Here is a 14,265-nt window from a genome sequence, read left to right as displayed (position 1 = left end):
GGAGCCCCAAGCCGAGGGAGAACAATGGTTCGCCAGCGCTCTGGGTGATGCATGGCATCGTCTTTCGCACGACTGCTATGCAGCGGTCCCCTTTCCACTTGTTACACACTGTCTGCTCCCAATGCTGTACATCATCAGCAAGGACCGAGGGTGCCAATGGAAAATCAGCTTGACTGTTGCTCAAAGTCCGCTGATTTGGTAAGGATAGTCCCTGCATATGACGGGGTCTTCTGACGAGCCAGTGAGCACTACAGGCTCCTTATCGAATAGTTGGTTTTTCCCTGGCGCAAGAAATCTCCCTGAAGAATTGTCAACTCGGGCTCCCCTCTCGCTCCATGACGCCGGCGGCGCAACTTGAATGGCTGGCTGGGCAAATGTGGCTTTTGCCCAGATTTGTTGAAATGACACGAGCAACCACTTAACCTCGTATCCGCCCAAGACCGGGCCGGCTCGAGGACCAGGATGGGCTGCAGGCTAGGGGAACGCTCTGTGGGGTTACATCGTAAGTAAGCCGTCTTCTTTCCGCCAGGGAAGCGTCCTTGCGGAGCCAGACAGGCGACAGCTCACATGTTAGCTGTTCACTCCGTTCCTGCAGGCCCCTGGGAAGTCGCCTCCATGCTTTGTTGTCCTCGTAACCCATAACCCCGGACAAAAGGCCTCTGCCCAAGGCGCGCGCGCTCGACGGTCGACGGTGTTGCTGGCCAAAGGCAAACGCTGTTGACGTTTCTGCAAACTTCGGACGTTGCTTTTTCCCCTTTCAGCTAAAGCTTAATTATGTAATGCATTCACATAGAGTTCTTATCTAATCTGATTATGTAAAAGAAAGTGGCTTTGGTCATGTGACAGGAGTGTTATTCGATCTTTATTACATAATCCAACCACTCATTCCAAGCTGTGATCACATGTCAGTCGAGTTGCCTAAAGGGGAAATGCAAGCTTCGTCGTTTTTTTCTTTTATTCCGTTTCTTTTTGCGCTTGTCACATTCAGCGCTGCTGCTGCGCATCTGACACTGACAACCGAAGCACAACAGTAAACCAGGGCAAGAGACAAGCTATCGTGATGGCATCGTACTGACAGCAGCAGACTGCATGGCGGCTGTTTTATATACCGACAGATACCCCAGTTTCTGCGTTGGCACGAACCCCGCGGCGGACGGGATCAATGGATCGAGCTATCGACATCGACTATCGACATCTTTAGCGCACGCACTCACCGAGCCATGCCCGCGCATGGCCACCCTGCCCAGGCATCAGCGGCATCGGTGACCAAGTGGAAGAAGCCCCAGGGAGCTCGTCCGTCCAGCAGCACGCTTTTACCGTCCCCTGTTGCGTCCCTGGTCAGCTTGGTGACGCAGTCGACCTCCCTCTCTTTGCGGCTGTGGACGTATCTGGGTAGTTTTGTGATAAATAGTGCTAGAGCAACGACTCTCACCGGGTTAGAGCTAAGCAGGGCCGTGGTAGAGGGTATCCTTATCCGGGCCGGTCGAGATGTGGTCTCTCGGAGCAGTGACGAGCACGGAAGATCGGAGGCAGAGTCACTCTTGGAGCGAAGCGTGAGCTTTCCACTCCCCTTCCCTATATGTGTTTTCATATATATGCTTGGGATAGCTAATTTTTGGTTATAGCTGGCAACTCTGCACACGACCATTACTTCCGCTTCATTCTTCGCCTCCGCCAGCTTCCATCTTTCCTCAGTCACCCTCTCTTCGGTGACATCATTCTCTCAGACGCTTCTTTCGACACTCGATGCCATTCTTGGATCTACCGAGTCATCTAGGGCAATCGCCTCGATCATTACTCTCATTCGACGTGAATTTCGCAATCCCGAGGTGATTCCGCTTGGAGAGACGGTTGGTGTTGGAGACTTGCTTGTTGGCTCCGTAGGATTTGTTCTATTGCAACGATGGGGCCGTAGACAGACGGACAAGGAAACTAGGCAGAACGGGAATGAGGAAACCATATGGGACGTTGTCATCCTCGACAATGGCCTGAGAGCTGACGTTGTTGGGACTCACCAAACGGCGTTTGGGGAAGAAATAGATGGAGGTGATTCTTCGTCCTTACGACCCTCATCTTTCCTTTTACCTGATACCAACGGAAATGAGAGTCTAGATGCAGTTGAACGAGGGAACCTGTCTTTCAGCCACCTCAGTCATCTGGTTCCCCACGTATCTCTTCCCTCAGATCGCCAACATGAACTTGCGGATGATGAGATTCGCCGTTATATTGCAGAGCAGCTGCCACGAGGTTGCCACGCAACCATAAAGCTTGATACGGTCACCGCCCGGACAATCACTGTAGACGTTTTCGACTCAGGCCGTGTCAACATCTCTCCTCCGCCTGGAACTACAAAGATTGAGGAAAGGGTACAGCCGGAATACAATAATGCAATTATTGGCTCGGAATTGACGGGTGAAACTCTCCCGAAACACACAATTGTTTTTAGGACGGTGTCGAACTCCTTCCAGGACTCAGAGTTACGGATGCCTTCCCAAGTGGCCTCACCAGACGCCCATTACGGTTGGCCTCAGGTAGATTCCAGGGAGAATACCCCCAATGAAGATTCGAGGTTCACACCGTCGGCTAGTATTGAGACTAGCCCCGAGATGCGGCCAAAGCGTGCTCATCGGCGCCGGAGGACTTCTGCATCAGACACGAGCGGTTCTGAGACTCCAAGAAGTGTTAGAACTAGATCTTTCGCACGCATAACTAGCAAAGTGAAGGCTAACGCAGAGGAAAAACCCGCGGGTGGATTGACAAAGAAGTTATCGAATGTAACGCAGAGCAACCCAACTATAAGTGCATTTCACGAAACCAGGAGCCGGCACAAAAATGAGTTAAAAAAATCATTAAGCTCCAGCAAAGAAAGGGAGGAGAAGAATACCTCTGCTGTAAAAAATAAGGCAGTGATGTCAGATGCCACAAATAGAATCAGGCCACTATCCCCTAAGAAAGAGAAATCTTCTCCAAGGAAGACTGAACGCGAAGCCAGCTCCAATGAGGCCAGTTCCGGGAATCAGCTGGCATCCAGCCGCTACTTACTTCGCGAGAAAGGCTCGGAGTCGTTCACTCACTCGGATGCCTACTCCATTCGATCCCCAGAGACACAGCCTGGCTCCCCATCTCTTTCCAGGGAACATATTCGCAGCAACTCTTCCTTGTCAAAGGCTAGGTCGGAGAAAGATATGTCTCTTTTTCTCAACTTCGCCAGCCGCCCTGGCACCCCGATGATGTCTCGGCGCAACTCTTCCAAATCTGCTGTTCCTAGCCTTTACTCCATTGCTACAGGATCCGAAACCTCGCTCCTACTAGCACCTCGAACAGGGAAGAGTGCATATGACGACAATTCCGCACTTTCATCCCTTTCACGCACTGGGTATGTTCCCGGGCTCTATCCATCAAATAACTTGGTGCGGAACATACGTCGTTTCTCTCGTTTTTCATCTGCATCATACGGGTCAAATTTCTTAAGGATAATGGGCATTTCTAATGCCACTACTCAGCTGCACCCTGAAGACCCAGTAGATCATCACGAGCATAATTCATTTTCAGACTACACAGGGTTACCGACATCAACCATCCTACTTTCATCGTTTGTTGACACAGCTGGTGGCACTAATTCTGCAGGTATTACTTCCGAAGGGTTCCCTTTAGTCCATTACCTATCATTGGACCATGAGTCCAAAGCCGCTGTCTTAACACTGAGAGGCACATGGGGCTTTGAAGATATCCTTACTGATATGACATGCGATTATGACGATATAATTTGGCTCGGGAGGACATACAAGGTCCACAAAGGCATGTTAGCCTCGGCAAGACGTCTTCTGGAAGGTGGTGGAGGCAAGGTCATGGCCACTATTAAATCGGCTCTTGAAGAATTTCCAGATTATGGCGTTATTTTCTGCGGCCACTCCCTCGGAGGTGGAGTAGCCGCTATTCTCGCAACACTTATGTCACAACCCCAACATCCTGACCTGCCTGGCCCGTCATTTGTCACATCATCATCGCAACAGGCCATTACTGGGTTACTCCCCGCCACTACCAATGAAGGCACGCAGAATATCCATCAACAAACGGGCCAATATTCATTACCTCCTGGACGACCTGTTCATGTATATGCATTCGGCCCACCTGCTGTCATGAGCCCACAACTCCGTCTTGCCACCCGCGGATTGATAACAACAATAGTTAATGGGCATGATGTTGTCCCGACCCTTTCTCTAGGTGTATTGCATGACTTCCACGGCGTGGCCCTGTCGTTCAAGCGCGATGTCGCCGACGCTAAGTCTCAAGTCAAAGCCAGGGTGTGGGATGCAATCACGCGCAGCATTGCTAACAAGCTAAACATGGATAACCCATCTTCAATACACGCTGGTGACGGTCTAGGTGAAGACTCGTGGGCATGGAACACCCTTAAATCCCTGCGGGAAGGCCTCACAGCTACAAAACTGTTGCCCCCTGGCGAAGTATTCGTTGTTGAAACAATGCGTGTTCTCCAGCGAGACGCCTTCTCAGGAGATATGGTTGCAGGAGATGGCTATCCTCGCCTCGGGCGGCCCGCCACCCGGGTTCAATTAAAATACATCCGAGACGTGGAAAAGAGGTTTCGGGAGGTCAAGTTTGGCTCCGGTATGCTATTGGATCATAGTCCAGCAAGGTACGAGTCAAGTCTGGCGATCCTAGCTCGAGGAGTCCTTGAAGATGAGTGACATAGATATGTCTTTCCCACCATTGGTCATTTCATTTCTTACACGAATGATATATACGAATTTTCTACGCCATTCTCGGGACTTTTTTTGGCTGAACATTGGGTAGGGGTTTGGCCACGATTGTGAGCTTGGAGCATTTGGAGCATTCATTCCTTTTTACATCCTTTGGTGTGTTTCTTTGTTTAAACGTCATATAGAAAACCGCATTATACCTTGTTGTGGAACTGGCGTTTTGCAGATATACCCTAATACCCTTAGATAGTTCGAATCTAGTACATAGGCAAAGTGATCAAGACTTATGTCGTTTCCCAATATCCGTAATAAGTTTTTAAATTGTACACCATATAAGCAACGGTACCAAACGTCGGTACATGCAAGTAGGTCCTAGAATAGTAGAATTTTCCGCCGAAGCAAACACTGCCATTTTCGTAGAGCCTTTCCATGGTATTGTTTTTATCCCCTGTTCCGGAATTCCCCTCTGTCATTTGTTGACTTCATGGAAGAGCTTACAGCCATGAATATTCCTGGCCCGTGAATTGGGAGCTAGCCATGCGAGGCAAGAATATAAAAGGGTAAAGGGCCACAAAGCGTAAAAAGGTAGCGTATAGCCATGATATGGCTCTCGGTGCCTGTCCTGGGTCTTCGAGCTGCCTTATCGGGGTCACGTCCCAGAGATTCTTATAACAGTCAGGCGTCGGAAAGCGTACGCGATCTGGTGGTCAATTGGCAAGACTGGCGCCTACGGCCGTCCCGGGGGAAGATGAAGATTGTAAGTGGTTTTGCATTCCACTACCGAGTGCCTCTTCACCTTTGCTTGTCGTTTGGGGATTGGTATTCTCGTGGGGTCCGCTGTTGCTGTTGATACTGCTCTTTTTGCCGTATAAGTTCTGCTTTCTCAGCCTGTCTTGCTTCAATTCCCTTGATCTGATTTTCAAGCATCCCGCGCTTCGCAACTAAGTTCTCCCTGGCTAGTAGTAAACTGTTTATTTTCTCCTCCGGTGTGGCATCCAGACTCCTTTGAACTCGCTATAAAACGTACAAATGCACAATTAGCAATCTTCCATGTCAATTGGGCATTGATATCGGGGGTTCAACTCACCTCTTGTTCTTCCTGGTTCATCTTCAAGCTTGCACCCCAAACCGCACCCGAAGCTGTGATGACAGCAACAGCACCTGCTAGTATTTTATTTTTCGCTTGTGACGACAGCATGATGTTGTTTCGAATAGCTCCAGGTGTAAATTATGAGCTCAGTACTTTTCATTAACGTGCAAGATAGAGCACTGTGTATGGTTCTGTAGTTCTCTTTGATGCGCTGAAATTCGAGGTTGAAAAGCTTCCAAGAACAAAGTTCCAAGTCTTGGCGCGTCTTCTTGTGTTTATTATTTCGACGACACTCCATTCTCAACTGCAAAACCAACGAACAAGACAGGACAACAGCTAGCCATAATACCCACAGAGCCTCTAAAAAGGAAGTTTTGAATCGCTCATAGCGAGTTTGCCGAAAATGAATCCCAGCAATGGACAATCTACCCTCTCCCCCGCGAAGATGAGACAGTATTCCCACCTTCACGCGCAGCTAGCTCAGCTCAATGCCAACCTCGCCGATACGCAGAATCTCATGCGCATGACAAGCGCTCAGGCAAGCGACCTTCGGTTTCTAGGTGGCTATGTAGGGAGTCTGTTCATGGGTGCGGCGAAGGTTCTAGGCGAGGAAGGGATCAATAGGCAAGATGACAACAGCAAGAAAGGCGAAAGTAAAAGCAAAGACACTACCCGAACGGATGATGAGGATGAAAACTGTGAAGACGAAGACGAGAGCCGCCGTTAGGGGAAACGGCCGAGTCTGTATGACATTACGTTTTACCCGTTGAACGGGAAATGATGATACGATACATTTCCATGACAGGGTTGATGGTCCTCGCAGGATCTACTGATGGGCCAGTTACTCGTTAGATATGCTTCACCGCATGGGGGCATTGGCTGGTGCTGATGATTTCAAAAGCAGCAAGACGACTTCTTTAATTGCTGGTACATGGTCTAAACCCACATCTTGCGGAGTACAGCAACAACGCTTCTATTGCTCGCCTGAGAACCGCGGACAGCCTATACGCCCAGGGCCTGGATCTCCGGCTCGAGGATCGCAGTTTGTTATTTGGGTAGCTAGCCAGCCTACTGGAATTTTGACCGGAACCGACTACCATATCCCCGCGACAGACCCCTCTCGAAGGATCATTCCACGACATCCAGAGGACGGTGAATAATCAATCCAAGAAGTATGTGGACATCACCGATATAACTCCTGCCCTGAAATTGTCTTGGGGGAAGTTAGGATATGGATCCGGAACATACCAAACAGCTACACAGCACTAGCAAGAACCCAATGTTACGACTTAGGTGATATAGCTTAGAGACTATGGAAAAGCAAGATTCGTTCTCTTTCAGAAAAGTAAAGGGGATCACGAAGTAATTAAAAGCAGATACGCAAACGCAAACGGTGTCAAGCCACATTAAGCAAGCAAGCAGGGAAGTAAGTAAGAGAAAAAAAGGAAAGAAATCAAATAACCCGCCAAAGATCACTACAGGTAAGCAAGCAGGCAAAACAAACAAACAAACAAACAAACAAAACAAGAACTGTGCCCTAGCCGATAATCAAAGCAATGCATCGAAAGGAGAGAAGAAAAGACAAAACAATCAAGCATGCAAACAGTTCTCATAAAAAGGCAAAAACCCGATGTCGCTGAATTACTTTTCCTGCCAGTTGATCATTATGACCCCCAACCCGGCCTCCTTATTCCCCTGTGTGAGTGTCGTTGTTCCTCTCAATCGAGTTCATAAAATATTGAATAATAGCAACGTAAAGAAACAGAAACAGAAACAGACATGTAGGTAGGCAGGTACTTACGTGAGAGTTGATAAGTAATAGAGGAAGACAGGAAGAAAAAGAACATTTAATCAAGCAGGGAAGACAATAAGTAAAAAAGAAAACATGTGGAAAACGATAAGCATGTGCCCCCTTGATTCCCACTTCGGCCTTCTGGCCCCCCTTTTTTTGGTTGGATATGCGCCAAAGAAATCCCTGATTCTACCGATGTAAGTCGGCTTTTGAAGTTGTTGCTTTGTTGTCGATGATGATGGACGAGGTAGTAATTACTTCAGTATGTAGACTAGTATAAGAAAAACAAAGAGAGGAGGAAGTAAAACACAAGTCGATTGAGGGAAAGGAAGGGAAGAATAGCTTGTGTACACGGAGGGAAATTAAATAGCTTAAGCAAAAGAACAGAAGAAAAGCGACACAATCTCTCCTTAATGCAACATGAACAAAAGGAACAAAATGTAGAAAGAAAAGGAAAGAAATTTTTGTTTGAAGCCGACAGGTGGAAAGTAGAGGGAGCGAGGAAGGCCTTGGTATGAATGCGGCCGCGGAAGTATTATCATAGTATTAAACGCTGACGGACGGCCGGTTATCTGTCCAAAAAAGTGAAGACGTGTCCATTGTACAATGAAGGCAGCAGCATGGGAAAAACACTGCCGGCAGGCTGTCGGGATCGAGAACGTAAGCCCAGGAAACGAGACGCTATTTACCGTGAGTATTTTTGATTCATTTCGAGGTGACTTCGAGTCAGAACGACGGTTAGGGATTTCGGTGGAAAAGGGATGCTAGGAAATGCCGAAAAAAGGTGTAGGCGAAAAGCTAATGCGAATTATGTGTTGAAGGGGTATCGTTAATGGGGATGTCTATAATTCGTGTCGTGAAGAGGTAGATATCCGCTCGACGTGGGAAAAGAAAAAGACGAGGGAGAGGAAAAGGAGAACGGCGTGGCCGTATGTACGAAATTATCGAACTGCATGTCCACGGTGGACGGGATCAAGACTGCTCTGGCTGCTGTACGCTGAATTTTCTGAGTCGATATGTGCACTAGCACCACTATCACCACTCTCCGCGCTGGCACTCGCACTGCCCGTCAGACTTCGAACTTTTGAAGGACCTTTGGGGGGGTACGGATGGTTGCTCACCCCGACATGTTGCTCGACCTGATGCGGCATTATAGCATTACCTTGACCAGGCGGGTGCCTTGGTACTGGAGCTTTCATCATCCCTGGGGGTGATGGCCTCCCACTGTGTCCCATTCCATTTGGTGCGGGCATCTGGCCGCCTTCGTGGCCTGTGTTTGGCCGACCCATCCGGCCGTTTGGGTGGGGAGGATTGCCCGGGGACTGGCTGGTCCTTCTGCTTGGTGGGTAAGGGCCATGTCCCATCTCGCCCATTCTCGAGGCAGTCAACGAATTCGCTCTGGATTCGTTGTGCATCTCTCTTCTGTCGACGTTACCGTATCGGTTGGATGAGTAGCTCATCATAGGGTTGTCCAGCAGTGAATCATGTACCCCTGGTATCTCTTCCATTATTCTTGAACTAGCACGATGTCTTCCCGCACCAAAATGTCTGCTGAAAACGGACGGAGGGCGAGAGCTGTTCATTTCGGGGTTCTTGCGGAATTCCTTGGCAGGGGCGGTTGGAGTTTTCCTATTTCGTCGAGAGGTTACGCTCATCATGTCAAAGTTATCTGGATCAATCTGAGGGATAGACGGGCTGCGGTGGTCAGGAAGGTCACAACCTTCTTCGTCGTCATCGTCGAAGCCACCTCTAGTGGACGGGGCCCTCCCGCCACCTCCACGACGCCTCATTTGCATCTCCTGCTCCCGTATGGCAATCTCTCGTTGGCGAAGCATTAGCTCCCGCTCCTTTAGCGCCAACTCACTGGGCGATGGTCCCCCGTTCATATGGCCGTTGTAACCGCCGTGCTGGGACTGGTTATCGTCCTGGCCATCTTCATAAAGCACAAGGTGGCTGAATTCATCGAGAGCTGGGTCTTCGTACGACAGGTCACGAGGTAGGCCCTGCTTGGGACCACGAGGGCCATGGCCATTTGCCTGAGGAGGCAGTGGTCTTGGATTGTTGGCCAAGGAGGATGGGCCACGACGTGGAGGTGGTGGTTGACCACGGAAGTTCCCACCACCACGAGGGACACCGTTCGCCGGCGGTCTTGAAGGGGCAGACGATATTCGAGGGGGAAGTGACATTACGGGTGAAGATGGTTCGGTCACGGGTTGACGGTTTTGGTTGGTGATGTTAATATGATGTAGCATTGCGTACAATGTTTCAATGCGAGGAATCTTCACGCCATTATCAGTGGCCATCTTGACTGGGGCTCCAAGGTAGGTTTCGATTTCCATGGGCCGCCGGGCCTGGAAGTCCTGGTACATGATGCTTGAATCGGTCGAGGCAACCATTGACTGGATGGTTTTTTCTTTGAAGTCATCGGCAAAGGTGCATCCTTGCGACTTTGCAAGTGCGATCAACTCATCAAGGACATCCGAAACCATTTGACGTACCCCAACCTTTTCTAGGAGCTGGCTATGGTTTGGGGTTTCGAAAAGTACACTGATAGGGTGGAAAGCAATGGGTCTAGATAGTGTTAGCACGTCAAAAATAATAGAAACGGTGGGAAATGGGGGAACATGATACACACCCAATCATACGATCATACTGCTGCTGGAGTATATTTTCTGATACTTTGCAATTCACCTGAGCGGTGCCGAGGGTTATTGCCAGCGCAGCAGCCATATCGTTCTGGATAGCAGTTGGGATCATCGCGTTTTTTGAGGCCGGGCCAACCCACAAGTCGGTTGAAGAGGTGTGTTCAAACTCGCTAGCACCGGTCTGGACAATATCTACTGCAGACACAAGGGAAAGGACAACATTCTTCGGGAATCTCTGCTCCAGATGGGCCTCGACACCTATTGTGCTAGTGGTATTGACCAGTATGCATGTGTGTTGGGGGGTAACGACCGATTCGATCACGCCGGCGAGATCGTAGATATCTGGCAAAGCTTTCACGCAAAGAATCACATAATCAAACGACGACGATATGGCAGCACCTTCTTCTGGCGTACGGACAACTATATTTATGTTAGCACGTTCTACCTGTCAAAAGTGTTGCATAGCAGGACGGGTACTGCATACCGTGTCGAGGTTTGAAGCGTTCGTTACCGAATGCCTTCGATCTAGTTTGACGGAGTGTGAGCTGACCAAGGTACCACAAAGTGAGATATAAGGGTAGAGAGAGAGTTAGCCATACTTAAAGGAGATGCCGTACTGCTGGACGGTCTCGAAGCTGGACTTCCACACCAGCGTCACATCACAGGAATGCGTGGCCTGGAGTCTCCAGGAAAGAAATGCCGACACCGCATTACCACCAACTATAAAATAGGATGTCAGCCGGCCCATCACAGAAACACGGTATTCTAATGTAACTAGGAAATCAGGGCGAGTGTGATTCCAGGACTGGTTCCAGGTGAGAGATATTCCCAGTTTTTTTTCCCCTGCTGCTGCCTTTATTTATTTTTGCTTCTTCCTCTTCTGTTTTTTGTGATATCTCCTTTTCCTTTTCCTTTCCTTTCCCAGGGAGGCTCAGCAGGTGAAGAGTCGAGTGAAGGCTTCAGGATATCGACAGATAAACCGAGGACTTGGAGGAGGGCAGGGAACAGGACAGAACACACACATATGCACAGAGCAGGGAAATGGGTGAAAGAAGTGAAAGAAGAGAAAGAGGAAAAGGAAGAAAAAGAACAAGGGGAACGAGCTGTTGTACCTGATAGAATGCGAAGTCTCGGCGGCGACGGGGCCATTGGGAAGGCGGAGCGTAGGATAGATGCAGCCGAGCAGATGTCGGGCGGGAAAGAAGCAGCCCAGTTGTTTGTACCGCCAAAACGCGCAGCACGTTACACACTGCTGGCCGCTGCTAGCTAAGTGATGCTTGCTTGCTCGCCTACTTGTGCTTATGCTTGATGCTGCTCGATGGTGCTCGATGGTGCTTGATGCTGCTCTGGCCGAACGGAGGCAGCAGGATGGAGTCGCAAGTGCTCCCGTATAGGGATGATGAAGCGTATGTGCTCCCCGTCGGAAGAGGAGGGAAGACGAAGAAGCAAAGAGAAACGGCGCTGCCCTTTGTCCGATGGCTCGTTGTCGCAAGGGGTTCGTCCCTTTTAATGCTTCTCTTAATGCTGATTTATTTATTGACGTTGATGTTCTTTTACAGCTGCTCGGTTGCTGGCTGGCTGTCCTTGTATAGTATGGATATAGGGCCTTATCTCATCGCTTCTCTCGACCTTCCCGCGCGCGCAGGACTCTATCAACCCGGTCGATAGCTGGACGCTGGATCGAAGCGAGGGCCGTCGATGGCTCTCGAGAACAAGACACGTCCGCCCGATCCGTCAGCCCTGGTGGTTTTCGTTTGATCGAGGGGGGGTTCGCGGGTAGCCGTCGCCAGGTCAAAGGGACGAGGGAGGACGCAGACGCAGACGCAGACGCAGACGCAGACGCAGGACGAAAAAGAAACGAGAAGAGAAGAAGAACTAAACGAACGGAAGACCAATGCCTGTCGGGATCGAGAGAGAGAAGAGCGAAAACCGACCGAGAGAGAGCGTGAGAGAGACGCAGGCAAGCGGTCGAGGGTTTCTTGTCTGTTTTTTACTTTCGATGGAGGGAGAGAAAACGCAGCAGCGAGAGCGATGGACGAAAACTTGCGTTGGCCGGAGCGGGCGAAGGTTGAAGTTTTGGCGGGAATCTCGAGCGAGGTCACGATAGGTCGTATTACGCTTACGGTACGGCCAAGTGACAGGGAGACAAGGGCGACGCAGAGCGGCGTTACAGTGGTAATGTTCCGGTAAATACACGATCGAGCGGGCTATGGCTACCTGTTGCTCGAGATCGCAGTTCTAAGCAGATAAGCAGGGAATCTTGCCAAGTGCTGTTTTAGTTGGCAAGACCCGTGGGAAAAAGAAAGCATCTATTACATCGACAAGGCGTTGGCTGGTGTTGCTTTTTCCGTCTCTGCTCCCCCTTCTGGCGCCAGAGATTTTCAGGGTGAAGGAGCTAGCCAGCTTAGTGACGATTGATATCTGGATGGGCGAAGGCTGCAATGGGGATGACAGCTCTGGAGAAATTGATAGGGCGCAGGATGCAGAGCTACCACCACGTTGTGGCATTCTCAGTCGAGTTTATCCTTGCCTGCTAATGACAATCCCTCCTGGTACTCCGTACATACATTACTTCTATCTAATAATTAGCTGGAGATCACCAGAGACAAAGGGGAAATGAAAGCAGAGAAGGAGACTCAGCGATATCAAAAGAACTCCTGCTTTCCGACTTGAGGTTGTTTCCTCTACGGAGTACGGAGTATAGGTGGCCAGCCTCATCATCCATCGTGGACTTGTCTGCGTTTCAGCAGGCATTTATTAAGTACCCAAACATACGGAGTACCCAGTCCCCCTTACGCCCTCAGGTATAAGTGAGTAGTTATGCATCAAAACCTATGTTATGTACTCCGTATGTAGGTTCGGAATTCGATTCACACAGCCCCCCGACGGAGTCGACGGATGCTTAAACGGATGCTAAACTGGCCCAGTTGGTACCTTATGCTTCACCTCGATCCTTTTTCTTTTTAAACCCTCTCTTCCTTTAACGGTTTCCTCCCCCCCTTTTCGCAACGGACGTCATATCAGACTGTCAGGTAAGAGTACGGAGTAGTAAACCTCGTATCTGATGAGCAGTCCAAAGAGACAGGTGGGATCATTTGTCCTGATCACGGTTATTCGTTCATATTTTAGCTAGGTCATCCAAGTGTATGTATTGCGTTGAACAGCTGTGATCCCTGAAAGGGGATTTGCATGTCGAACTTTCCAGCTTGCCGCCTGCTTGGTTGCTTTGCAGCTCCCGTTCGAATATTGCTTTTCCCTTCCCAGATAAACATCTTGACGCAGTGGCATTTTGTACGGAGTAACTTCTCTCTTCCCAACCCTTTTTCTTTTCTTTTCTTTTCTTTTCTCCTGTACGCTGCTCTTCTCCCTGTCGTGGCGAGATCAGACTAGCAAGTTGATGAAATTATTGACAGGCTCAGGCACCAGTTACCAGCTGCTTCCTTCCCGTGTGGTGGAGAAAAGGGCGAGACAGGCGCATATCGAGAACAACCACAACAACATGAATCATCCCCCAATACTCTTATTTTTGTTTTTCGTTCCTTTTTCACTTTCTTCAATCCGCGACTCCATTCTGCCACACATGCATGTGTGCTGCAATGCATCGAAGCCGAGCACTCCGTACACATAAGCTGTCTTGTCTGAGTCTGTCGAGGGGGCCAAAATGAAATAACATAATATACTCCGTAAATCGTAAAAATATAAAAAAATATAAGAAAGTCGGAGCTCTGTACGACAACGCCGTGACAGAGAAAACAATCGAGTTTTGCGCGACGAATTTGTTTCCCTTTCGGCCATGCTAGGGATAGTTTCGTCTTTGCCACTGGCGGACCCTAAGTTAGGCAGACGGGATGGGATGCGCTGGCGCCAAATTGACTCGTCATCGCCGCCGCTTAGTCGACTTTCTCTCTGATGGCTCCGGTAATTTTCAGCACCACAGGAGCTCCATCGCTGTAATTTACTGCTGCGAGCGCCGTATTTTTGGTTGCTTTTTCGCTTTCCTCTGCCACTTCGTCTCCC

General features: G+C 49.5%; 5 protein-coding genes across 5 annotated transcripts; 3 read left to right on the top strand and 2 right to left on the bottom strand.

The window, feature by feature from the left end:
- Positions 1 to 1,220: 1,220 nt before the first annotated feature.
- Positions 1,221 to 4,709, top strand: MGYG_00230 (hypothetical protein; the record flags this gene model as incomplete). Its single annotated transcript, XM_003176091.1, has 2 exons — positions 1,221 to 1,553; positions 1,626 to 4,709. 2 exons carry the CDS (start codon positions 1,221 to 1,223, stop codon positions 4,707 to 4,709), a joined length of 3,417 nt encoding a protein of 1,138 aa, XP_003176139.1.
- An 804-nt stretch (positions 4,710 to 5,513) lies between these two features.
- MGYG_00229 (hypothetical protein) lies at positions 5,514 to 5,919 on the bottom strand (the record flags this gene model as incomplete). The annotated part of the gene is made up of 2 exons (XM_003176090.1): positions 5,514 to 5,735; positions 5,809 to 5,919. 2 exons carry the CDS (start codon positions 5,917 to 5,919, stop codon positions 5,514 to 5,516), a joined length of 333 nt encoding a protein of 110 aa, XP_003176138.1.
- Positions 5,920 to 6,214: 295 nt separating this feature from the next.
- Positions 6,215 to 6,538, top strand: MGYG_00228 (hypothetical protein; the record flags this gene model as incomplete). Its single annotated transcript, XM_003176089.1, has 1 exon — positions 6,215 to 6,538. One exon carries the CDS (start codon positions 6,215 to 6,217, stop codon positions 6,536 to 6,538), a length of 324 nt encoding a protein of 107 aa, XP_003176137.1.
- Positions 6,539 to 6,665: 127 nt separating this feature from the next.
- On the top strand, positions 6,666 to 6,971 carry MGYG_00227 (hypothetical protein; the record flags this gene model as incomplete). Its single annotated transcript, XM_003176088.1, has 1 exon — positions 6,666 to 6,971. One exon carries the CDS (start codon positions 6,666 to 6,668, stop codon positions 6,969 to 6,971), a length of 306 nt encoding a protein of 101 aa, XP_003176136.1.
- A 1,573-nt stretch (positions 6,972 to 8,544) lies between these two features.
- On the bottom strand, positions 8,545 to 10,996 carry MGYG_00226 (meiotically up-regulated 72 protein; the record flags this gene model as incomplete). The annotated part of the gene is made up of 4 exons (XM_003176087.1): positions 8,545 to 10,174; positions 10,239 to 10,668; positions 10,733 to 10,773; positions 10,848 to 10,996. The coding sequence occupies 4 exons, from the start codon at positions 10,994 to 10,996 to the stop codon at positions 8,545 to 8,547; spliced, it is 2,250 nt and encodes a 749-aa protein (XP_003176135.1).
- Positions 10,997 to 14,265: the final 3,269 nt, after the last annotated feature.

This window comes from Nannizzia gypsea, genomic scaffold, assembly GCF_000150975.2.
Source record: "Nannizzia gypsea CBS 118893 supercont1.1 genomic scaffold, whole genome shotgun sequence".
NCBI lineage: Eukaryota > Fungi > Ascomycota > Eurotiomycetes > Onygenales > Arthrodermataceae > Nannizzia > Nannizzia gypsea.
This window is presented reverse-complemented; position numbering and strand designations above follow the sequence as displayed.